Source organism: Chiloscyllium plagiosum, chromosome 12, assembly GCF_004010195.1.
Source record: "Chiloscyllium plagiosum isolate BGI_BamShark_2017 chromosome 12, ASM401019v2, whole genome shotgun sequence".
NCBI classification, from domain to species: Eukaryota; Metazoa; Chordata; class Chondrichthyes; order Orectolobiformes; family Hemiscylliidae; genus Chiloscyllium; species Chiloscyllium plagiosum.
This window is the reverse complement of record NC_057721.1, coordinates 43,684,676-43,711,530: the sequence shown is the minus strand read 5'-3', so window position 1 is coordinate 43,711,530 and position 26,855 is coordinate 43,684,676. Positions and strand designations below refer to the sequence as shown.

The following is a 26,855-nucleotide window of genomic DNA, read 5'->3' as shown; positions in this document are numbered from 1 at the left end:
AAGGATGAGGGGTGACTTGATGGAGGTTTATAAGATGATCAGAGGAATAGATAGAGTAGACAGTCAGAAACTTTTTCTCCGGGTACAACAGAGTGTTACAAGGGGACATAAATTTAAGGTGAAGGGTGGAAGGTATAGGGGAGATGTCAGGGGTGGGTTCTTTACCCAGAGAGTGGTGGGGGCATGGAATGCGCTGCCCGTGGGAGTGGTAGAGTCGGAATCATTGGCGACCTTTAAGCGGCATTTGGATAGGTACATGGATGGGTACTTAATCTAGGTTAGAAGTTCGGCACAACATCGTGGACCGAAGGGCCTGTTCTGTGCTGTATTGTTCTATGTTCTATGTTCTATATAATCTGGCCCTGTGGTTATATTTGTTTGAACCCCACTTAGCTTGTCAAATACTTCTAATTTATTTATCATAAAGTCACTGACATTGTCATAATTTGTAATCTTTGTGTAGGGCATGCTCTTTATGCTTACTTTTAGGAATACTTGGCATAATTATTCAAAATATCTGTTTTGTGCTTTTTCCACTTCATTCTTGCTTGTCTTTTACAGTTTCCATTTAGTGAGAGGGATAAGAAAACTAAAAAGAAAACAAGAATGAGTGAAAATAATTATGTATTCAGAAATTGTAAGGTTGTGCTACTGGTACAACAGTTCAGTAGATACAAATGCTGGGTAGGTTGCAGAATCGGGGGGGGACATGTAATAGCCCTATCTTTGGCCAGTATTTAGTAAAACCTTATACTAGCAACAGAACCTTCCAGTTCTGTCCACGGAGAGGGAACGTTCTGTCCATCTTTATATTTTCATTGCCCTTGCTTGTTGTTTTGGTTTTGGCCTTTCACCTATGTCAATGCTTCCCTCTGGTAGTTACTATTGAAATTTAACAGTGACCCTGGACTGGATTTTTCCTTCAGGTCCATACCTGTTGGGAAACAATCACTGGTCTGGAATTTTGACTGGGGTTCCCCCTTAATTAACTTGGAGACAGGTTCAATGTCCATGGAAGGAGATGAACCTTAAGCTAATCACAGGCATTCCATCTTGGGGAGAGATGGTAGTTAAGTCACATAAGGGAGGGGTGAAAACATGGAGGGATCCTTTCACGAACATTTTTTAAAGTTACTTTAAAGTAATGGTTCCTGCAACCTGACCTACTCCTGTAGGGATGGTGAGTGGGTATCCTCCCTGTCCAAGGTAACATGTGGCTGCTTTCACACCCAAGAGAACGAGAGTCTCCAGGAATACAGAAGTACCAATCACCAGCTGATCACTGATTATCTTCCAGCTGCCTAAGCAGTCACTGTCAATATAGGAAACTTTACATAGGCTCAACAACGCTCTTTAGAAAATCTGACTGCATGAGTGCAATTAGCCTTGCTCGCTTCAAATTCACGTGAGCAAAAATGGCTGGTGCTGGGAATGGATTTGGGAAATCGCCTGACAGCCAGCACCATCTAATCAGGCTATGTCCATCCTCATCTCCAGTGGGCCTGAACATCCTGCCTCATCTGCACAGAAACAGTCCCTGCATTGAAAACCTAACACTTCCAGCTCAGGAATAGTCCTGCTTAGCTAGAATTGAGACTATAACTTTTTGTGATCAGTAATTGCAACTTTACTATTTGCAAGTTTTCTCTTAACACACTCATGCAGTTTCAAGTTGAAAAGTCTGAGTTAGAATGTTCCACACAAAGTGAGTCAAAGTTATAGTGGTTTCTGATGAATATTATATTTAATCTGTTACCATTAGTAACTCAGAAAATTTAATATGGGGATATACACTCATCCTATCTACCACTTTGTGACTTATGCACTCTGGATTCACAGACCAACTTCACCTCAGCCACATGTTGCTCGCAGCACCTCATTGATTGAGCATTTAAAACTTGTCATGTGGACCACCGAATCAGCTTTATTTACTTCTGGAGGCAATAAAAGTGGGCAGGGTGGCTGAGGTTAAGTCTGGTTGCTTCATATGGCTTTAAAAGGAAATAGTAGAAATAATTTTAGCAGAAGGCTCTGTTAAAAACAATGCAAACCGAAAACCTTAAATAAAATTTGATTTAGTTTTACACACAGACTTTTCTATTTAACATTGTCAGGGTGAGGGGTTTGCAAGGAGTAAATCTGTACAGGTAAGATTTTACTTTGGTGAACTTTAATGTTTGCATCAATTTACCTTTTGAGAAGAATTCGGTTGTGGCGGCATCAGTGGTGACTGCATTGATGAGGAGGGTGCAAGGCAGCTGTTGAGCCCGGGGTGGGACCCTGGTAGCAAGGCAGCAGATGGAGGGGCAAGCACAGAACCCGTATCAGCTGCTACATTGGCAGAGGAGATGTTGTCGGGTAAGCCCGGTGTCAAAAGATGGTGCCTGAGGTGGCAATCTAGATGGCCTCAAATCAACCAGCGGTCTCTGTCAATTGAATGAGATTCCAATCTAGCAAAGTACTAGTGGTAAGCCTTAGTAGGATTCTGTGCATGTCTGTGCAAGCCATCCTGGAAGCTGCCATGTAATGGCTTTGTAGTTTTAGTGAGTGACTCAATGGAGATTAGGGCTACCCTTTAAAAGCTAAATATTAATATCAATAAAGACAGCAACATTATTGAAGAACAAATACACAAGCAGCCACATAAGCACAAGATTTTGCTCATGAAGCAAGCCATTATGTTGGTAAAGATGTGAATCAGATGCCTGAATAGATCTGGGGACACCCTTCAGTACATACAAGCAAGCAGTACCCAGAGAAGGCATTGTGATGGTGGTCTGCTACATTTTTGCCAACACCATAATGAAGAGAAGGCTGGAATGTCAGGAGGAGGATTCTGAGGGTTGCTCAGCATCTTTAGAAAAAGGAGGAGGAGGGGGTGGAGCCTGATGTGTCCAAGTGCCTGCAATCACTCACCTAGATGTCATGAGAAGTCCATGACAAACTAATCCAGGCATGGTTCAAATAATCTGACTGTGAGACGGCAGAGCAATGCTGAACCTGCTGTTCAATCACACCCACCACACTCTGCAACACATAGCAATTCCAAAGTCAGAACATTCCCAATCTTAGTTCGTCTTTCACTGGTACATCATTCTACTAAGGTTAACTCTATTTGAAAGGTAGGAAGGAACAACAGGGATGCGTGGGCAATGGAAATTTAAAATAAAATGAATGATTCATTAACTTTTTGCAATACATTAATACATTGACATTTTCATAGTCACTCAAGTGAATCTCCTCATGCTGCGTAAGATTGTTTTTCCCCAGGTACTCCTACATAATACTTCAGCAGTACTAGAAGCAGCTGTTTACTCCCCTATCAGCAGGGATTCCCATTACCAATATTCTCTGAGTTTTTCAAAGAAAGCTCCGTAGCACCTTCATAGAACATAGAACATAGAAAAGTACAGCACAGAACAGGCCCTTTGGACCACGAGGTTGTGCCGAGGTTAATCCTAATGTAAAATACAGTAACTTAATCTACGCACCCCTCAACTCACTGCTATCCATGTGCATGTCCAGCAGTCGCTTAAATGTCCCCAATGACTCTGCTTCCACCACCACAGCTGGCAACGATGCATTCACAACTCTCTGTGTAAAGAACCTGCCACTCTCTTTCATACCTTCCTCCTAATATCTACAAACTATGACTCCTTGTAACAGTCAATCCTGCCCTTGGGAAAAGTCTCTGGCTATTGACTCTATCTGTTCCACTCATTATCTTGTATACCTCGATCAGGTCTCCTCTCTTCCTCCTTCTCTCCAGAGAGAAAAGTCCAAGCTTATTCAACCTTTCTTCATAAGGCAAGCTTCCGGTCCAGGCAGCATCCTGGTAAAACTTCTTTGCACCCTTCCCAAAGCCTCTGTATCTTTCATATAGTAGGGCGACCAGATCTGGACACAATATTCCAAGTGTGGTCTCACCAGGGACTTGTAGAGCTGTAATTGAGACAAACTTGGTCAGTGGTACTGGAGGCAGAGTGGGCTCTAATAAGTGGATGTTGGGGTGTGGGGGAGCTAGGAATGGAAGTTAGATGACCATGTTCAGAGTTCCTATAGCTTTGTTTCCTTTCTCCATCTACCCACTCATGGCCTAACTCTCACTTCCTTGCAGTCCAAGAACAGGAGAGAAGTTCACTGCACATCAGTAAAGTGTTGAACAATCAAGGCAAAGCTTTCCTCTTATATAAAGTGGCAAAGAGTGCAGGACAAGTATGCACACAGTTCTCTGCCTCATTCAATGCTCCCTACTACTTTTTCAATGGATGCTCATACCAGCACAGGAACTTTGACATATCCTGGCACTCATGTCCGAGACTGACTCCTCCAAACTTTCTCCAAGGATGGTCAATGCTTTTGCAAGTTCATTTAAATCCAAAAGTGGGTTAGCAGCTAGGCTGTTACATTTAGGGGCAAGGGACCAGGCACTTCCTGCAGAAACATGCAGGCCCCATGGAAAATCCCAGTCAGTTTCCCTTAATTGGCTTTACCTGGCCCTTCATGATCCATGTCAGCACCTTTCACATGTGAGAGTGTAGCTTTCATCCTCCATCTCACTTTTACTTGAGAACAATCTGCTGAGGATTTGAAGAAAGGAAACCAGCATAGTAGCCATCAGAGCATTGTTTACCTCCCCCTGTTAAACCCTTTACTCTCCTTGTATCACAAAGCTAGTCCCTTTTTTTTTATCTAAAAGCTGTTCCTTGGCTCAAGGAGACTCTGTCCTTGATTTTTTTTCAGAGGGGCAATAAACCGGGCCGGGCTCTGGTCAGTCTGATTTGGTACAGGATGAAAAGAACTTTGAGAGGCCTTTTGTTTATATGTAAACACATGAGACTTCAGGCCAAAGTGTTTATGTTTTAGAAGTATAATGTAAGGGGAGTGGTCAGCTCTTTAGCTGAGCTGAGCAGATTTTAGTTCAGTCTTTAACTGGGAAGTTCAACAGGGAGCTGTGTGAAAACTTTCTCTCTTTTCTTCCCTTCAACTTCAACCTGTAAGCATGTGTTCCATTTAAACTGGGTTTTAAAGGGAGTTTGCTAATTGAGACTGTTGTGTATTTTTGGAATAACATCATTAAGTTTAGTCGGATAGGTTGAGTTCTACAGGGGTTCTTTATTCTGTTCTTTGTGTTTCATTGTGTAATTTTGTGAACAAATTTTTAACTGTTTTAAAATCTAGTCATCAACCTTGCTATCTTACTCCGGGAAATTTTCACTGTACACTTACCAAAACAAATTGTAAAATTATGGTCTGGAGCTGCCTGCTTAAGAATATTTTGAATGGTCTGGCCTAGTCTATAACACTTGGACCTGAAAATCAATCTCATTATGCTGCTACTCTAGAACAGTGCCCTTTGTAGATGGCCATTAAAGCTCAGTATCTGTGTTCTGCTGAGCAGTGTTTAACATGAACCACCATGTGGGCTTTCTTTCTTTCATGGGATTTGGGCACCAGTGTTTATTGTCTGTCCCTAATTGCTTTTGAAAAGTTGGTGGAGTCTGACTTCTTGAACAGTTGCAATTCCTCTAGTATAGGTACACTCATAGACAGTGTTGCTGGGATACCAAGTGGACCCTCCAATTCTATTCATTATTTTACTCTTCTGGAACAATGGCATGCCAAGCTTTATTGGAGGGGGTCACATTGAATCATAGAGTCATAGAGATGTACAGCACGGACACAGACCCTTTGGTCCAACTCGTCCATGTTGACCAGATATCCTAAATTAATCTAATTCCATTTAAACTGACTGGGATTTTCCATGGGGCCTGCCAGTATTTGGCCCACATTCATCGAAACCCTTCCTATTCATGTACCCATCCAGATTCCTTTTACATGTCATAATTATACCAGCCTCCACCACCTCCTCTGGCAGCTCATTTCCCACTGCATGAAAAAGTTGACCCTTAGGTCCCTTTTAAATCTTTCCCCCTTCATTTTAAACCTATGCCCTCTAGTTTTGGACACCCCTACTCTCGGGAAAAGATCTTGGCTATACACCCTAAACCTCTGGAAGGTCACCCCTCAGCCTCCAATGTTCCAGGGAAAACAGCCCCAGCGTATTCACCCCTCTCCCAGTTCCTCTCCTGGAGCTCAAATGCTCCAACCCTGGCAACATTATTGTAAATCTTTCCTGAACCCTTTCAAGTTCAACAACATCTTTCCTAAAGCAGGAAGACCAGAATTGAACGCAGTATTCCAAACCTGACCTAACCAATGTCCTGTATAGCTGCAATATGACCCTCCAAACCCTATATTCAATGTACTGACCAATAAAAACAAGTGTACCGAATGCCTTCTTCACCACTCTATCTGCCTGTGACTCCACTTTTAAGGAACTACAAACCTGCACCTGAAGGCACTATCGGTCAGAATAGATAAAGGTAGATGATTTATTTTCAATTCCACATATTTAATTAATTTACTTATAATTAAGTTAAAATTCACCAGTTACCATGATAGGATCTAAACTTATGTCCCCAGAGTACTGCATGACATGTCCTCAGAGTGTGTAACCTCTTCTGAGAACTTCTTGGTTTCCTTCTGCATGTGTCCTGTGTTAGTTGTAAAACCCCTGAGAATTGAAAAATCTCACATACAGAGTAGGCATCACTGTGCAGATGTTCACCTTTCATTATTAAGAGTGAGAGGCATCAACACAAGTTAATGTAAAATACCAAATAATATTCTAATTTCTAATTTTGTCACCAGGTGTAATGGAGATTCCCATCTCTCCATCACCATTGACCCTTCCAGTCTCCATAGCCTCCTGTGCAGCAGCATCAGGGTAATTATCACTTGTGGACCATCTAGCCCCAGTTTTCTGACTCTCCATCACATCATACACTCTTTGTCTTCAAGGAGGGAATGTACCTTAAGATATGTAAAAATTGGAAATTGTGCAGGGGATAAAGTGACAACATTTGTAAGTGTTTCTGAGTCTTGGTGTGAGATGGCACTGAGATGGTGGCAAGCGTCATTGTTAGCTATACAAATGGAGTCGTGAGGAGATGCCTTGAGACAGAGGAATGATGCATTCAACAGGGGAAGAGAAAGCTGAGGAAGACAAACTGTGGTGTTTGGCACCTGAAAGTAAAATGACATTTATCTTTCCTGCATTAATTCAGTTACTGATTCTCTCTTACTGGAGATGGTCATTGCCTGGCACTTGTGTGACAAGGAGGTAACTTGTCAGTTATCAGCCAAAGCCTGGATATTGTTCAGATCTTGCTATACTTCCACATGGACTGTTTCAATATCTGAAGTGTTGTGAATGATACTGAACATTGTGCGATCATTATCTTATAACCCCACTTCTTACATTATGCTGGCGGGAAGATATTGATGAACAGTTATTGCTAGTTGAGTCATAGAATCATAGAATCTTACAGTACAGAAGAGGCCCTTTAGCCTATCAAGTCTGTCCTGCTAAAAAGACACTACTATCAACACTAGTCACACTTTCCCACACTAGAGCCGTAGCCTTGAATGTTATGATACTCAAGTGCTTGTTCCTATACTTTTTAAAGATTGTGAGGTTTCGCGCCTCAAGTACTCTCCCAGGCACTGCATTCCAGTCTCCCACCACCCACTGGGTGAAAAAGATTTTCTTCAAATCCCCTCTAAACCTCCTGCCTTTCACTTATGAAAATCACAAGCAATAAGAGTCTAAACTCTGATCCTCGTGGTATGGCACAACAGTGTCCAGTCATACAAACCGCATTGCACCACCACACTCTGTCACGAAGACAATTTAAGATCCAACTTCCGAAGTTACCATGGATTCCATGGGCTTTTACCTTCTTAAGTAGTTTCCCCGGTGGGACCTTGCCAAAGACCTTGCTGAAAGGAAAATCCTGAGAAACTCCTGCAGTGATGTCCTGAGCCTTGTATGGCTAACCTCTAACAATCACAATCACCATCCTTTGTTCTAAGTGGAACTCAAATCAACAGATTTTCCACCATTTCCCATTAACTCCAGTTTTATTAGGGCTCCTGGATCCCATACTTAGTCTAAAGTTGCCCTTGATGTCCAGGGCAATCACTCTCAACTCACTTGTATAGTCAAGATCTTTTGTCCATGTTTGGACCAAAATTGTATGTTTTGGTTAGGAGCTGAGTCACTCTGGTGGAAGTCAACTAAGTATCAGTGGGCAGGTCATTTCTGGGTAACACTGTCAATTACACCAATGACTCTGGAATAGAATAATCATGTTATAATTGGTCTGGTTTCTGCATGCACAGGACATACCTGGACAATTTTCCACATTGTTGGATGGATACCAGGACTGTAGCTGGCTTGGAATACTTTGGCTGAAAACATGGCTAACTCTGAAGCAGAGGTCTTTATTACCATTGCCACAATGTTGTCAGGGCTTAGCACCTTAGCAATATCCAGTACCTTCAACTGTTTCTTGATATCACATAGGCTAAATCCAATTGGTTGAAGCTTGGGATTGGGTTGCTGGGGACTGCTGGAGGAGGCAAAGATGGATCATCCATTTGGCATTCTGGCTGACAGTGGATGTAAATATTTCAGCTTTATCTTTTGCAATGATGTGTTGGGCTCCCCCATTGTTGAGAATTGGGATATCTGTAGAGCTTCCACACTACCCCATCATTAGTTAGAATTAAAGAATAATAGAATCCCTACAGCTTGGAAGTAGGCCATTCAGTCCATAACAACCTTCTGAAGAGCATTCTACCCAGACCCACTACCCGACCCTATCTCTGTAACTCTGCACTTCCCATGGTTAATCCACATAGCCTGCATATCCTGGATATTATAGGCAATTTAGCAAGGCTGATCCACCAACCTGCACATCTTTGGACTGTGGGAGGAAAACGGAGCATGTGGTAGAAATCGACATGGATGCTATCATTACATGTGGGAACGTTGGCAATCATGAACATGACAGATACTCGGCCAGTGTTGGCTACTGCATACGGTGCAGGCAAGGATGCCCCGAGGCATGGTATACTGGTGAGACCATACAGACGCGATGGCAACAGATGAACAGACACCGGGTAAAAATCATCAGACTGGAATGTTCCCTCCCAGTCATCGAACACATCAGCTGTCAAGGACATTCAGTCTTCAATCTTTTCAGGTAAGTGTCGTCCAAGGTGACTATTGACATACACATCAACCCAGAATTGCCAAGCAGAAACTGATAACCAAGTTCTGTACCAATGAAGACGGCTTCAACAGTGATTTTGGGTTCATGTCAACCTATGTGTAACCCCACTATAGTCTGTATTTGTAAAATCTTCCTTACTGTCCTGTTTTAACAGTATCACCTTGATAACTTGCTATGGTCTCTCTACTACAATTAGTTTGTACAGATTTCGAATAGTTGTTACTTTGGTTCGACCCTCAGCATGTTATTTCAGCTGGTTGGTTTGTCTCCAGCACCACCTTATTTTTAAGTTTTGGAATTATCTCCCTGCATCATTTAATTGGATTACAGATCATCCCCTTCACTTACTATTCCGCTGTTGACACTTTACTCACACTGTCTGACACTTCTGACACCTGCAGAGACTTATTATTCAACACTCCGCTCACACCATTTGTATGATTTTTTTGATCTCTTTGCCCATTGACCTCTCTGGCCATCAATTCTGTGTCTGTATGTTTTTCTTCATGTCACCTGGCAAAGGGGCAATGCTTCAAAAACTTTTGATTTCAAATAAACCTGTTGAACTATAACTGTGTGTAGTCTGACTTCTGACCAAATCATATTAAAGTATCTCAGTATCCGCCCTTCCACCCAGCTTTGTATCACCTACAAATTTGGGGATATTACATTTATATTCCTCATTTTAATCATTAATAATAATCAAATATTGATATTGTAAATTAATTATTACTAATGTGAAATCCATTCTTTCAGGTTGTAATTGGACATTTTAATAATGTCATTTAATTACGTTACCTTTGTGTCTTTTTCTCAATCCAATCTTTCCTCCCCCCATCTTTTTATTTCTCTTTCTGAACTTGATATAGCATGGAATTCATCAATTCATACAATGTAGAGATGCTAATTCTCATGGATTAACTGATATTGAACTAATATTGAGCTTAATATATGATTGCTGTACAGGGCTCAAACGTAAGGAATTTGCCAGACATATTTGAAATGGACTAGTCTGCATGTCCTGCCTTTTCTCTGGTCGGCTTTGGATCATCGATCCTCAGTACAACCTTACCATCCATTACCATGTGGCATGACAGAGGAGTGCGAACAGGAACAGTGATGCCAGGTGTGGGAGGAAAATCCGGAAATTAGCTTTCGCATCTCCGCTCAATGTTGCATACTGGGGGCACTGTGGGACATTGCAGGGCTTCAGTCCCACACAGCAAGTGACAGGGCAAGATCCTGTCACATGGATTGTTTGGAGTGGTGTATAATGTACCTGCAATTAAATATTTGCAACATTTGTTGCCCATTCGTAGTTGCCCTTTGAATTGATTGTCTCTGGGCCATTTCAGACTGCAATTAAGAGTCGACAACATTGCTGCCGGTCTGCAGTCAATGATGCTGCAGTGACGAGATTTCAGAACAAACCAGTTTTATTGCAGCTTTTCAGGAAAAAATACACTTTAACTGGACTCATTTATAATTGTTTCACCACTAACTGCATCTGGATGAATTACAATGTAGCAGGGTTTGATTCAGAAAGACAATAACAAAATATTGTGGATAGTGGAAAAGCAGAACTAAAACAAAAAGTAGATAATGTGCATATAATTCAATAGTTGTGATTGCATCTGTAGTAAGGAAAACCTCTGGGTTATAATAAACCTTAGGTTCAACAATAATTGTTTGGAGTGGTGTATAATGTACCTGCAATTAAGTATTTGCAACATTTGTTGCCCATTCGTGGTTGCCCTTTGAATTGATTGTCTCTGGGCCATTTCAGACTGCAATTAAGAGTCGACAACATTGCTACCAGTCTGGAGTCACATGCTGGCTTCCTTTTAACAGTTTTTTTTCCCCCATGAAGGTGATATCCCTTAGGCACTATGCTCAGCGACTGGGGAAATGCTTAATGTGCATATTTGGAGATCTTATTTGGTTGCGTCATCAATAATAACTCTCTGGGACTGTAAATCGACTGTTACTCTTGTGAACGTTCAGGTTTTAATTGGATACTATTTCCTTTTTTAAAAAAACCGTCGTTTTAAAGAATTAGTTTGAAAAGGAAAGATTACCAGTCTGGCGAGAGAGACATCCCATTGGACTTTCTTTTTTGAGTGGAGCTGGTCTGCGGCAAGTTTGAAAGTGAAGGAAGTTCTTCTCCTGCAGCGAAAGGGCATGTTTGTTTATATCAGAGAGAGGAAGCTGTAACCTTAGAGGAGGGCGAAGGCGGTGTCTCCACTCCAAGGAAATGCTTCATTCTTGAGAGGGAGAGAGAGGGGGGGAAGGAATCCGTTGTTAGATACTTCGACCGTTCCTCTCTTTTTGAATGATATGTTATTTAGAGTGAGTCCTTAATCGGCTGCTTTTCCTGGGGACAGGAGGGACTGACCTGTGCCGCTCCAGGCTGCGCCATCTTCCCTCCCGGTGGAGTGCACCATGGCCCCGCTTCGTGCCGCTGCTACCGCCGCCCTTTTACTGATCTTGGTTCTCGGTAAGTGGAGGGGGGGGAACACTAGTCTGGTGTGGTGTGTAAACCCCCGGGCCTGGGCCCTGGGTGGGCAGGAACGGCTGAGGCCGGTGCCAGCCGCCCAGGGCCTGTGTCGTTACCCAGTAAACGTCCCGGCACCGCCCGGAGCCGGAGCAGGCCTCGTGCCCGCGCGCGCCTCTCTCTCTCTCTCTGTGTGTGTGAGAGACCCTCCTTCTCGAAGCACAATATTTTCGTTTGATATTTCAGTCTCTCACGTTTGAAATTGAAGCTCTTTGAGGGCTCATTATTCCGATGTTTTTCTTTCTCTATAGGAGCAGGTATGGGCCCTTCCGCCCCACGAGGACCTTCTACCTTTATAATCAGATGGTAGACTAACTCCACATCCCTTAAATACCTTTGCTTAACAAAAACTTATCTACCTCACGTTTAAAATGAACTACTGATTCAGCATCCGTTTCCATTTGTGGAAGATAATTCGAAAAATTACCCATGGTGTTTGATGTACCTGTCATGAAACCGCCCAGGCTCCCCCCGCCCGATAGACAAGTCGAAAATTTTCAGTTAATTATTAATATCTAATTGTAGACTCCCAATAATTTTCCCACCGCAGATGTTCGGCTAACTGGTCAGTAATTATCTAGGTTTCCTCTTTCTCCCTACTTAAAAGCGGAGTGATATGCACAATATTTCAATCTAGAAGGATGACCTTTGTATCTAGGAAAGTCAGAAAGATTATAGTCAGGGTATCTATAATGTGCTTCCCTACTTTGTACATTCTCCAATGGAAGCTGTCAGATCCTGCAGATTTGTCACTCTTTAATTCAATTAATTTCCTTATGCTGATGTTTTACTTCGGCTCCTGACCCCGATCAACTTTTAATTTCCTCAACTTTCATTAAGCTATCCTCTGTAAATATTGAGACAAAGTAATTATTCAACGTGTCTGCCATTTCTCTGTACTCATTGACAGTGTCCCCCCCCAATGTTAAAAATCGCACACAACCAGGTTATAGTCCAACAGGTTTATTTGGAAGTAGAAGCTTTTGGGGTATTGCTCCTTCTTCAGGCAGCTAGTGGAGCAGGATCATAGGACCCAGAATTTGCAGGAAAAGATCAGCGCGTCATACAACTGATGTGATATCTTGAACAAACCTAGATTGCTGTTCAGTCTTGCATATTTTTTAAATTGGGTTGCAAGTTTTGATTCATTAATATGTAAATCTCAGAACTTCTTTCAAATCACATTTCTGAGATAACTTATGGTTTTATAAAAAAAATGACATCTCAGCTCAGACAGTGCATTAAAGGTGTGAGGTTAGAGTCTTATCTATTCCAGTCTTGAGTCAAACTGGTTCTATTTCCAAAGTAGGAAGTTATAAGGTGTCACATGGATTGACTGCCTATAGATTGTGTGCTTCTTGAACAAAATAGAATATACCTGCAAATACAAATCGGCAAATGCAAATTCACTCATAGACTTTTATGTGTGCATGTGAGGGAGACAGCGTGTGCGTGGGTCTGATGGAATATATGCCTGTGAGAGGGTGAGCACATGGATATGAGTGTGAGGGGTGTGTGTGTGCCTGAGAGAGAGCATGTGTATTAATCAATTGAAGCCTGCAACCCAATTTAAAAGATGAACGACTTAAGTTTGTTCAATATATCTCATCAGTTGTATGACAATATGATCTTTTGCTTTAAATTCTGTGTCCTATGATCCTGCTGCACTGGCTACCTGACGAAGGAGCAGCGCTCCAAAAGCTTGTACTTCCAAGTAAACCTGTTGGACTATAAGCTGGTGTGATGTGATTTTTAACATTCTTTAGTGGACCAACATTGCTCCTGACCACCCACCTCCCTTTTATGTAACTATATAATTGTTTCTTGATTTTGATGTCCCTGGCAAGTATCTTTCATAATCCGTTTCAGTAGCTTTTTTGAGCTGCTGTGTGACCCTTTGCTGATCTTTGCATTTTCCCATTCAGCAGAATCTGTGCTTTTTTCATTTTTGTAAGCCTTTTTCATTTTATGCTGACTGTTATCTCTTTAATTAACCAAGGCTGTCTTTTTTTCTGTGAAGTGGAGCTTTTCCCTCTCAGGGATATGAACTTTTCATATTGTTAAATGTTCCTTTAAATATCCTCCACTTTCTTCAGTTGTTTTGCCTATTAGCAGATTTTCCCAGTTCATAATTCAATCTGGCTCATTTAATTAGTTCAATATTGCTTGCCCCCATCTTGCATCCAAGACATGTTGTAGTAGGTTCACGCTCCAGAAATTCACTACCTTTCTGACGGTTGCATGTTTGCCCCTCTCAGTCTATTTTAAAGTTAGAATCCCCCATTAAAACCATGCTGGCTTTGCAACACAGTTCCCTAATTTCTGCTTGTTTACAATCTGGCACTTCAGAACTGCTACTGGGGGCTCTGTTCACAACACCTATTACAGTTTTAAATGCTTTCCTGTTCCTCAGTTCCACCCAGATGATTTCCACTGAATGCTTTGCCTTCATTTTTATCCTCCCTCACCATTGATGAAATTTTGTTTCTGATCAGTAAGGCTACTCCACCTGCTTTGCCATTTTCACTGTTGTCCTGTGAACCTCAACTGTATATTTGGTTCCCAGTCCCAACTATTCTGCAGTCACAACTCCATAATGGCTACTATCATAATCTGATTTGAATTTGTGTCTGCAGCTCGGTTAATTTATTCTTTACACTCTGTGTATTTGTGAAGAACTTTTGGGCTATACACTAACCTGTCCCTCAGCTTCATTCACTTGTTTATTATTTCTCTCTTCCAGTTTAATCAATACACTTCTTATAGCTTTATCATTACTTGCTGTACTTGAAGCTGTATTCTTGACTGTTTCTTTACTCTGTTATGTTAATTGATTTTGAAACTCTATAGACTTCCCGTGAGCACAACCCCCTCCACCACTTAATAGCTCAAAATCCTTGTGACCACCTGTTATGGACCAGACCAAGCCTCATAAAATATATTAAAAAGATTCTTGTTAGAGAGAAGAAGACTGAGAAGTGACTTAATTGAGACATATAACATGATCAGAGCATTGGATAGGGTGGACAGTGAGAGCCTTTTCCTTTGGATGGTGATGGCTAGCATGAGGGGAAATAGCTTTAAATTGAGGGGTGATAGATATCGAACAAATGTCAAAGGTAGTTTCTTTACTCAGAGTAGTAAGGCATGGAACGCACTGACTGCAACAGGTCCTGGGCCGCCTCCATTGCTATTCCTTTACCACCCGACATCCGGAGGAAAAACGCCTCATCTTCTACCTTGGAACCCTTCAACCACATGGCATCAATGTGGACTTCACCAGATTTCTCAATTTCCTTGCCCCAGTTCTAATCTTCCAGCTCAGCATCGTCCTCATGACCTGTCCCACCTGTCAATCTTCCTTCCCACCCATCTGCTCCACCCTCATGTCCAACCTATCACCTTTACCCCCACCTCTATCCATCTATTGCACACCCAACTCCCTTCTCCCCAGCCCCACACCCATCCCATTTATCTCTCCATCCCTGAGGCTCCTGCTTCATTCCTGATGAAGGGCTTTTGCCTGAAATGTTGATTTTCCTGCTCCTTGGATGCTGCCTGACCTACTGTGCTTTTCCAGCACTACTCTAATCTTGCCTGCAACAGTAGTAGACTCACCAACTTTAAGGGCATTTAAATGGTCATAAAAATATGGATGAAAATGGGATAGTGTAGGGTAGATAGGCTTCAGATTGGTTCCACAGGTGGGCACAGCATCAAGGGCCTGTACTGCACTGTTATGTTCTATGTTAAGGTAGTCCAGACCCTAACGTTTTCTTATTTTAAAGGTAAGTGTAAGGCATTGTGTTCCAGATGCAATTCGATTGGTCAAACTACTTGACATTAAGCAAGACACATTTTATTTTTACACTAAAGTTAAAATACAGACAAACTAAAAGTAAAAGAATTAGCTTAACTGTAATTCAACAAAGTGCTTGACAAAAGAAATATTAAATACCGCTAATTAACTGTTCTAATATAGTAATACTATGTAAACACACCTTTGGCAAAGGCAAATTCAGTAAAATAGATTGTCTCACATGCAATTCCATCAGCAGAAGAGAACCCCAGCTTTTAGCTACAATAAAGAACAATAAGAGCTTCCACATCCAGCTTCAAGACCCCAGCAACTGCAGAAACCTAAAATTAAAAATCTTGGTTCTGTGGGAGCTTGACCTCGCCCATTAAGGCTGCTTCTATTGTTCTAACTTAAAAAAAAATCCTATGGCCTCACAACGTGTTAGTCTATTTGATTTGAGCAGACTGCTCAGAATCTATATCTCAACCTTTTTAAAAAAAGGACAAAACACACCTCTTAAAACCATAGTTTTGCCATACACCTTTTTAGCCTTTCCACTAATGTACCAATCTGAGATCAGTTCAGGTGGACCCTGTCCCAACAGTGCAGTTTCTTTCTGTCCAAGTAGTGATTCCAGTGTCCCTCAAAGTGGAATCTCTCTTTCCTGCACCACTCCATCAGCCACACATTTACTTCCCAAATTTTCTTATCTGTATGCCAGTTTTGCATGTGGATTGAGTAATTATTCAGATATTGTAATCCCTGAGTTCCTGTTCTTTAATTTTTCAGATTCCTGACCTTTCCCCAAGGTAGGTGACTTCTTACCTACCTTGCCAATGTTGTTGATCCTAACATGGATCACAGCATCTGGAACCTTACCCTACCACTCCAATATCCTTTCAAAACGGTACCATACCATAGCACCAAACAGGCAGCACACCATGTGAGACTCTGAATTCTGCTTACGAAGGATAGTATCCGTACCATTAATTGTAGAATCCCCTACCACCTTTTTGCTTCCCTTCCTTGAATGCTGTCCTGTGCCATGGTTCAGACCTACAGTCCTTTTCCTCATCCACACAGGACCAAGTACCTCATAGCTGGTGGACAAAGTCAACAGCCGACGCTCCTCCAATGCTAAATTCAAGATCCCTCTATCTGCCTCACTTGTTGTCACACCCACCTGTCTCTGACCTCTGACTAGTGAAACAATTAACCAAAGGATGTGATTGCCTCCTGAAACACAGCATCCAGGTAGCTGTCTCCCTACCTGATGTGTCATAGTATTTGAAGCTCAGACTGCAACTAATTACCTATGAGCCAGAGTTCCTCGAGTAACCAACATTTACTACATCTGTGGTTACTATGAACCACTATTGAATCCACCAGTTCCCATTCCACTCTGCACATCGCATGGCCCTGCATGTCTAAATTTTATTTTATTAGTTTTGAATTTGTGTGCATATCTTTAATGTCTTTAATTTTTACTCTGTAAAATATTTCTCTAATTCAACTTTAATCTAAAAGTAACATAGAATAGATATTCAAGTTGGCAATTCCTTACCAAACAATGAACTTACATCTTTTCCTGTCATGTCACTTTATTTCCTGCTGCTTCTGATCACAGGGTCGCCTCTCCCTCTCCCCCTCCAGATCACTGTGTCCTGTCATGCCTGAAATTCCACAATCTTACTTTGATATTATATAGCAGAAGAAGTCACCAGTGAGAGTGCAGGAGTGAATGATCATCTTCTCCCTGTTTCACCATATTCTCAATTACACTCTAATGCAGTAAAGCAGTACCCCAGCATAGATCTCTCTGACTCTTTACTGTCTGCTGTCCTGGCTGAATGTTACACTCTGTGGTTCCTAGTCACCTGAAGACCAAGACCTCCAAATACATTAATTTTTTTTCAGTTAAATAACATCAGGTTTCTACTGTTTACACTTCAGGAGCTAAAAGTAAGAAAGTTTTGCTAAAACTATACAAGGCAGTAATCAGACAACAGCTGGAATACACAACAGTTTTGGGCCCCTTATCAAAGGAAACCTATTCTAGAATTGGATGCAGTCCACAAATAGTTCAGTTGGCTGATACTGGGTATGGTGCGATTGACTGAGGAGACAATGCCTCGTTGGGCCTGTACCTGTAATTTAGAAGTGTGAAAAGCAGTCGTATTGAAACATACAAGATTGTTAAAGGACTTGATAGGGTAAATGTGGAAAGGTTGTTTTCCCTTGGGGAGAGATTCGGACCAGAGAGCATAATCTCAGAATAAGGGGTTGCTTATTTAAGGCAGAAAAGATTAGTCATTCTGTGGAATTCTTTACTGAAGAGTGCGATCAAAGCTTGGTTGTTAAGAATATTCAAGGCTAAGATTTACAGATTTTTAACTAGTAAAGGAATCAAGGGGGTAGAGCAACAAAATTGAGTTGAGGATTATCAATGTAGAATGGTAGAGTAGATTTGGTGGGCTGAATGAACTAGGAGAAAGTGAGGACTGCAGATGCTGGAGGTCAGAGTCAAGAGTGTGGTGCTGGAAAGGCAGCATCTGAGGAGCAGGAGAATCAACGTTTCGGGCTAAAGCCGAATGGCCTACTTCTGCTCTATAAGTTTTGGTCTTGTGGGGCTACCTTTAACAATCAGTCTAGTGAGGCACAGAAGAGAAAATACTTAGATAAATGGATGTCTGAAGACTGTCCACTTTGGTGATTTTAAAAAACTACTTGCAGAGTTTAAAAGTTTATACTGTTGCTTCAGGAATAAGGTTTGGTCTGAACAATAGATCAGCTTCTCTGCGGTTTGGAAAAGATGATACAGGTCAAGTTTGTCCACCTGAGAGGCAGGTGGCCTTCTGTTTAATATATCAAATGAAAGATAGCACCTTTAACTCTGTCATATGCTTTTTTTTCTCCCCATTTGTTCAGGCAATGTGGGAATAGGCATTTGTTCTCTATTCTTATAGCCTAGGATATGGTGGTGAGAGATTATCATGCACTGTTGCAGTCCACGTGGTTTCAGTGAATGATTTTAGAATAGTGACAATGAATAGACCTAGATATTTACTAGTGACTTGAAGGGGAAATTGCAGGTGATAGTGATCCAGTGCATCTGATAACCTTACTCTTCTAGATAGTTTTGGTCATAGTTTGAAGGATCCTTAGATGAAGGGGCCAAATGTGTGGTTGCTAAATTTGCTGATGAGACAAAAATGGGAGGGAAAGTCAGTAATGTGCAACTACCTCTATTTAACATATATAATATCCTTTGTAACTTCACCAGTTTGGCAAATAACTTTTAGGACATCTAGTGCTAGACCAAACAGTCATGGATAGATCCACCTATAATAGATGGATTGGTTAGGATGTGGTTGAATTTTTTCTTTTGGATGTTCTCAGCACCTGCTATAGCTCCAGACTTAGATATGTTCTTAAAAACCTGGTCAATAGTTGTGCTTAGTATTTGCATTGAAGCTCTATCCAGAAGTCCTTTATGACTTTGCTACTCTCAGTTGTTCTTAACAGTTATGTCCAATTTGAAAGTGTATTAATTTCTGGAGTTGAGGGAGGTGATCAGCTGCATGTTTCCTTGATTATATTTGTCCCTGGTGCAATGAGAATTTGTGGGATCCAGAGTTATTGTTGAATACTGTCTGGCAACTTTCATTAGTATACCTTTGAGCTGCAACCTATGGTTGGCCTATTTTACCAATAGCACAGGACTGAGCAGGATAGTGATGAGGTGTTTGGGTGTAAGGTCTGATTTAGTGAGTATGACCGTGTCAACCTGACACAATCTATGTGACAGCGCTGTCAATTTTGGCATAATTTCCCAGATGTTAATAAAGAGAACATGGAAATGTTGACTGGGAAGGGTGTGCTTTTATTGTATCTGATGGCATAACAGGCTAGATGTGCTTTTGTTACTTGAGTGCCTGTGTTGACGTAAAGAGGCCTCTCTGTTTTATGTTTCAAATTTTCAGCAGAGATTCTATGCAACTATGTGGCTTGCAAGGCAAAATCCAAGAGCAGTTAGGTATCACTTATGTTGCTGAAGGTCTAGTGTAAGATATAAGCATTTGGGGTAAGCAAGGCAGATTTCCTTTAAGGACATTGGAAACTACATTGATTTTGATGGCAATCAATGGTTTAATAACATTTGTTACTGAATGCATTGCATTCATATTTTCTTGTTTTAAATACTGGTGTGATTTGTATTCCTATCTGCGGAACATTAGTCTAGGTCTCTGGATCATCAGTGCACTAACATTACCAAAATTCTATTGTTCTTTCCTGCCTTGACTCTTCCATCCTTACTTCCTGCAACAGGCATGAAAAAACTGTGGGCTTTTCCATCTGTGTGATTTAAGTCAGCTTCCTATACCTCAGTTCTACCAATTCCTTCAGCTTTTCCCTCATCCTGGTCTAATCATTATCCTCACTGTCGCCTCTCTCTCATGAATAATAACTATAAGAAATAAGAGCAAAATCCTGCAGCAATATTAAGTTTGTAGCTGATTTTTCAAAATCGACTGTCTTCCCACATTATGACATTATTCCCTTAGTATCTAAATGTACTCAGTGTCTGAACATCAAAAGTATCCTCAGCTGACACATCCAAAATTCACAACTCTTTGAGGGAAGTCATTTATCCTCATCTCATCTGCTCCATATTCCCCAACTCGAAAGCATCCAGTATTTTAAACCCCTTGTTTGGATATCTTTATATACTTCCATATATCTGTTGAACTTAGATTGTCTGTCATTTCTAAATTCTTGGGAACATAGACCTGGTCTACTCTGAAGACAATCCCTTCAACTCTCAAACCAATCCAGTGAGCCTTTGTTGCACTTGCTCTAGTCCAGGTAAGGAAACCAAAACTGTAAACAGTCCTCACATGTGGTCTCTTGAATGCCCCATATAATTTTCATAATACTACTTGATTCTTATTTTCCAATCCCTTTCTAATAAAGGTAGTATGCAGGGCAACCCTCATATCCACAGGTCCGGGTTCCATGGTTTTAGTTGCCCATGGTTTACCACAGCCCAAGCGTATTGTAGGGAATCTTCCAGAACCAGGTCGCTGCTGGGAAGGCAAGTGAACTCATTTAAATGAAAGAGTTCACTCCTATCTACAGCTTCAGGCTTCTGTAGTATAGGTCTTGGAACGTAACCCTGAGGGTACAGGAGGACTACTGTAATTGCTGTCCTTATTGCTTACTAAGTTATGCGTTAGCTTTGTGATTCGTGTACAAGGATCTCCGGTCCCCTCTGAATGCCAATATTTTCCTGTCCTATATATAAAAGAATATGCTTTTGTACTTTTCCTTTCAAGTGAATAACTTTATACTGCCCCACGTTATATTCTGTCCTGTCTTTTTTCTTCATCTGCCTATTTTCATTTTAATCTATTTGCAAACTCCTTACCATCCTTTTTTTTAAACCTTGCTTTGCATTGTCAGCAGAGTTGGATACACTCCACAATCTTCTGCTCCTCGGCTTGATTCTTCCTCCAAGCATACCTTGTCAATTGACCTATGACCTGCTTGCCAACTTCTTTGAAAGTTATTTTAATTGAAGATTGCTCCCTCTATTTTCTCCCTGTTCAGTCCTTAATCACTCAATTATGCTTGATGATATCAGCAGCAGCGCCCTGTGATTTTGCATTGACCTATTTCCTTTCAAAATCCACACTTCTTATTCTCTCCTCAGCAATAGATGTCCAACCTGTTTCAACTTTCTTTTCTCTCCTTGGCAATGCCTTCTAATACGTGTTTGATCACTTAGGTCTGATCTATTTACATTGTTGAACCTTCTTTCAAGGGCAGTATCTAGTGTGACTGTAGCTGTGGTATAGTTTTTCATCTTGGTGTCGTTTGTTTCTTCAGGATGTTCGACATGACCATTCCATCTTCCTCTACTACCTCTCCTCTTTCCACCTTCATGAATCTGCCTCTAAGTAGTTGCATTCCAGCTTATTCTAATGCATTGAGATGTATTTCTAGCAAATACGTCTCCTTCTACTCTCCATAGTAACTTTGGACTTCATGTTTTAGTTGAGAAATTAACAAACAGGATGCCAATATTCCTTGGATCTTGAAATAGTCGAAGCATCCCTGGTTCTGTTCTTGGTGGGGCCTTGCCAAATTTCTTGGCAGGAATTAAAATCTGCTCTACTGTATGGTCTACTCCTTTTTTAGATTCACCCTGCTTCCAGTAGATTCACATATTTCATGAACTGGTAATAGTAATAATTTGGTATCAAAATAAATTCTCTGCTTAGGAAGACTACAGTGACATTGGCAACAGGGTTGCCTCCGTTAGTATAGAGTTCGATTGGAGGCAGCCTTCAAGCGTTAATGGGAGAAATGACTGGTGTTTTGCAAGGTCCTACTGTCAATGCCTTGCATTAAGAGCATTTAAAAATCATATACGTTTTTGGAATAACTTGGCTGATTCTTTGGTGTTTGTCACATCCTTTTTTTTTAATATGCAACTGACCTTGCATTGACTTTTCTGTGTGGCTTAACCAGTTCCTTTTAAAGTCAAAATATTATAGATTATGGAAATCTGAACTAAGAGAAGAAAATACTGCAAATACTTAGAGGGTCTAGCACTTTCGCCTCGAGAAACAGATGTAATGTTTCAGGTTTGTGAACTTGCTTCAGAACAGAGAGTAACTGACAGTAATTTTACACAGGCTTCATGATCATTATCCGCTGTGAATTACATGTCTTTAGCACAATTTTGGTACACAAAAGTCATTAATTTGTACTTTCCCGAGACCTGATAATCAACACCATTTGTGGTGATTTATTGTGGATAATCAAACCAATATTCGGCCATCCCATATGTGCACTTGATAGTTTAAGTGAGCTTGACAAAATTTATTTCCCAAAAATCTCAGTGTTGCTGTTCTTTGAGTGTTTTACACTGGTTTTAACCCTGGAGGACTTAATGTCACTTTCATTTCACATTTCTGGCTGTAGGATGTAGCCATCTATTTCTTTGTCGCTACAACGTCTTTTGATCAGAACACAATACAAAAAAAATCACAACTATAGATTATTGCCTAGCTCCTACTAATACCTATTTATATATTTGTATTTTCTATAATGTAAAGGTTTGCTAAATTGTTCCCTGGGGTGAAGGGGCAGTCTCATGATGAGAGATTAAGTAAATTGGGTCTGTATTCTCTGGAGTTTAGAAAAATGAGACACAATCTCAACAAAAATGAGAGTTTCAGAAGGGGGTTGATGGAGCGGACATTTGAGAGGTTGAGGTTTAGATGCCTGACCAACAAAAACAGAGGCATAGTGTCAGGATCAGACACCGGTCAATTAGGATTGAGACAAGGAAAAATTGCTTCATTCAAAGGGTTGTGAATCTTTTTGAATTTCTCTACCACAGCTGGTTGTGGATGTTCCCTTGTTGAATACATTTAAAGCATATTTCTGTTCTAGGATATGAAGGCGACACTGGAAAGTAGAGATCTATCCCAAGATAAGCCATGATCGTATTGAATGGGAGAACAGGATTTACAGCTCTGTGGACTACTCTCATATTTCCTGCATAATAATTTGAATTTCCTGTTGCTGCTAGTGAAGGTTTTTTGCTGGTTGTCAGCATTGTTTATTAACTAGAACATTGAAACTCCTTCATTTTCGGTCACACTCACATCATTCTCCATTGATAAGGTTTTAGCTTTCAGAGTTCCAAATTGCTTGCTAGTTATTACAATGATATGCATATGTCATGAAATCCTTACTGATAATTAAATAAAATGGAGCAAGTAATACCTTAGCAAGTAAACCCATTAAGGGATGGCCTTTGATCTCCATTGTGTTCCGTTACTATACCGTCAATACTTGCCAGCACACATTGTAAAGAACTTGCATTACTATAGTGCATTTTAAAGAATGCTGCAGTGTCCTTCAGTTTTGAATATGGAAAATGGATGCCAAGCCAGGGAAAGAGAGGTGACCAAAAGAGGAGGTTTCTGAACAAGTGTTTGAGTAATCTGGAGATTGAGAAGGACATTGAGACATGAGGAGGTGCAATGATGCTTCAAGGGATTTTGGAGAAGCTAAGTAAGTAGGCATAAATTTGGCAGATGAAATACAATGAGGAAAATTGTGACGTAATCCAGTTTAGTGGAGAAAAGTAGAAATAGAGTATTTTTCAAATGGTGTGAAGCTTGCAAGTGTTGAACTTGAACTTGTGTGACCTTGGTCGTGAGTTGAAAATGTGTTGCTGGAAAAGCGCAGCAGGTCAGGCAGCATCCAAGGAGCAGGAGAATTGATGTTTCAGGCATCAAGGTGGGGGGAGGGGAAATGAGGAAACTGGAGAAATCTGAGTTCATCCCTTGTGCTTGGAGGGCTCCTTGGTCGTGAGTTGACAAGCTCAAAATAAGCAAAGTTAACATTTAGGTACAGCAAGCAATTAGGTAAACTATATGTTGGCGATCATTGCAAGAGGAAGTGAGTACAAGAATAAAGATGTTTTACTGCAATTTTATAAAACCTTGGTGAGATAATGGTTAGAGTTGGGGATTGGAGTTAGATGGTGGCCTAGTAGTATTATCATTAGACTATTAACCCAGGTAGTGTCCAGGAGACCTGGATTCAAATCACACTGGCAGATGGTGAAATTTGAATTCATTAATTATCTGGAATTTGAGTCTAATGATAAGCATGAAAAAAATTGCTGATTGTCAGGAAAATCACATCTGAGCTTGTGGCGTAGATCAAATTTGGCAACATCACAGTGATGTGACTGCAAGGGGATCAGATCTGGGAGCTTTGATCTCCATTGTGTTCCGTTACTATACCGTCAATACTCGCCAGCACACATTGTAAATCCAACAAATCCAAAGGATGTATGTCCTATCGAAAACACAGGCAGGTAGGTAGAGGGAGTGGGGTTGCCTTATTAGTAAGAAATGAAATTAAATCAATAGCAAGAAATGATGTAGGGTCAGCTGATGTAGCATGTGTGTGGGTACAGTTGAGGAACTGCAAATGTAACAAAACCATAATGAGAGTTATGTACAGGCTTCCAAACAGCAGTCAGGATGTGGGGCAGAAGATACACCTGGAGATAGAAAAGGTGTGTATGAAAGGCAAGGTTACAGTGATCATGAGGGATTTCAAAATGCATGTGAACTGGGAAAATCAGGTTGGTAGTGGGTCACAAGAAAAGGAATTTGTGGAATGTCTACAAAATGGCTTTTTGGAGCAGTGTATGGTGGAGCCCACTCGGGAACAGGCAATTCTGGATTTAGTGATGTGCAATGAGGCAGACTTGATAAGGGAGCTTAGGGTGAAGGAATCCTTAGGAGGCAGTGATTGTAACGTGATTGAATTTACTCTGCAGTTTGAAAGGGAGAAGCCGGAGTCAGGCGTAATAGTATTACAGTTGAATAAAGGCAACTACAGAGACATGAGGGAGGAGCTGACCAGAATTGACTGGAAGAGGAACCTAGCAGGAAAGACTGTGGAAGAGCAATGGCAGAAGTTACTCGGATTAAATCAGGAGACACAGCAGAGATTCATCCCGAGGAAAAAGAAACATGGTACAGGGAGGACGAGGCAACCATGGCTGACAAGGTAAGTTAGAGACCACATAAAAGCAAAAGACAAATCATATAATGCAACAAGTGCAGTGGAAAGCCAGAGGATTGGGAAGCCTTCAAAGACCAACAGAGTCATAGAGATGTACAGCATGGAAACAGACCCTTTGGTCCAACCTGTCCATGCCGACCAGATATCCCAACCCAATCTCGTCCCATCTGCCAGCACCCGGCCCATATCCCTCCAAACCCCTCCTAACCACATACAATTGCAACATTTGGGAGGCATTTGGATGGGTATCAGGTTCCACCAAATCCCCTGGCAGCTCATTCCATATACGTACCACCCTTTGCGTGAAAAAGTTGCTCCCCCAGGTATCCCCTATATCCTTCCCCTAAACCTATGCCTTCTAGTTCTGGACTCCCTGACCCCAGGGAAAAGACTTTGTCTATTTATCCTATCCATGCCCCTCATAACTCTGCAAACCTCTCCAAGGTCACCTCTCGGCCTCCGATGCTCCAGGGAAAACAGCCGCAGCCCGTTCAGCCTCACCCTGCAGCTCAAATCCTCCAACCCTGGCAACATCCTTGTAAATCTTTTCTGAACCCTTTCAAGTTTCACAACATCTTTCCTTTAGGAAGGAGACCAGAATTACATGCAATATTCCAACAGTGGCCTAACCAATGTCCTGTACAGCTGCAACATGACCTCCCAACTCCTGTACAGAGGACAACTAAAAAAGAAATAAGAGGGAGAAGGTTAAATATGAGGTAAGCTAGCCAGTAATATAAAAGAGGATTGCAAAAGTTTCTTTAGATATATTAGCAGCAAAACAAAGGCACAAGTGGACATTGGGCCACTGGAAAATGATGCTGGAGAAGAAATAAAGGCGGACAAAGAAATGGCTGAGGAACTGAACAAGTACTTTGTGTCAGTTATCATGGTGGAAGGTATGAGTGGCATTCCAAAAGTTCAAGGGCGTCAGGGCAGAGATAAGTATGGTGGCGATCACCAAGGAGAAGGTGCTAGAAAAACTGAAAAGTCTGAAGATGGATAAATAACCTGGACCAGATGGTCTACACCCCAGAGTTCTGAAGGAGATAGCTGAAGAGATATTGGAGGCATTAATGGTGATCTTTCAGGAATCACTGGAGTCAGGGAGGGTCCCAGAGGACTGGAAAATCGCTAATATAACCTCCCATTTAACAAGGGAGTAAGGCAAAAGATGGGAAATTACAGGCTGATTAGCCTGACCTCGGTCGTTGATAAGACCTTGGAGTCCATTGTGGAGGATGAGATTTCTGAATACTTGGAAGTGCATGGTAAATAAGGCTAAGTCAGCATGGTTTCCTCAAGGGGAGGTCATAACTGACAAATTTGTTACAGTTATTTGAGGAGGTAATGAACAGGTTAGACCACGGAGAGCCAATGGATGTTATCAACTTGGACTTCCAGAACACCTTTGACAAGGTGTCGCACAGGAGGCTGCTGAGTAAGATGAGAGCCCATGGTGTTAGAGGCAAGGTACGAGTATGGATAGTGGATTGGCTGTTTGACAGAAAGCAGAGAGTGGTAGGGGGGTAAAAGGGTCCTTCTCAGGATGTCAGGTAACTAGTGGTGTTCCGCAAGGCTCAGTGTTGGGACCACAATTTTTTCACTTAGTTCCTTCATCTAGATCACTCATGTACAGAGGGCATTCTGGCTGTGTTTGCAGATGATACAAATTAGGTGGAGGGACAGGTAGTATTGAAGAGGTGGGGAGGCTGTAGAATAATTTGGACAGGTT

At 41.4% G+C, this 26,855-nt stretch overlaps 2 protein-coding genes across 4 annotated transcripts in view; one reads left to right on the top strand and one right to left on the bottom strand.

The window, feature by feature from the left end:
- Positions 1-11,464, bottom strand: part of LOC122555177 (hepatocyte cell adhesion molecule-like) — a 44,524-nt gene extending 33,060 nt beyond the window's left edge. Inside the window, exons 1-2 of one of the 3 annotated variants that reach the window (XR_006313201.1) lie at positions 11,222-11,464; positions 2,917-3,027 (exon numbers count right to left, since the gene is read on the bottom strand). Coding sequence is in view for 2 of the 3 variants with exons in the window: in XM_043700912.1 (XP_043556847.1) it covers positions 11,222-11,246 (25 nt within the window). In the remaining variant the exon portion in view is untranslated. Of the gene's footprint in view, positions 1-483; positions 590-2,916; positions 3,028-11,221 lie in introns of all 3 variants that reach the window. The other 2 variants (XM_043700913.1, XM_043700912.1) reach the window with 2 other exon arrangements.
- Positions 11,465-11,585: 121 nt separating this feature from the next.
- LOC122555503 (CD48 antigen-like) overlaps positions 11,586-26,855 on the top strand; it is a 46,423-nt gene continuing 31,153 nt past the window's right edge. Inside the window, exon 1 of the mRNA XM_043701528.1 lies at positions 11,586-11,640. Coding sequence (XP_043557463.1) covers positions 11,586-11,640 — 55 coding nt within the window. The remainder of the gene's footprint in view (positions 11,641-26,855) is intronic.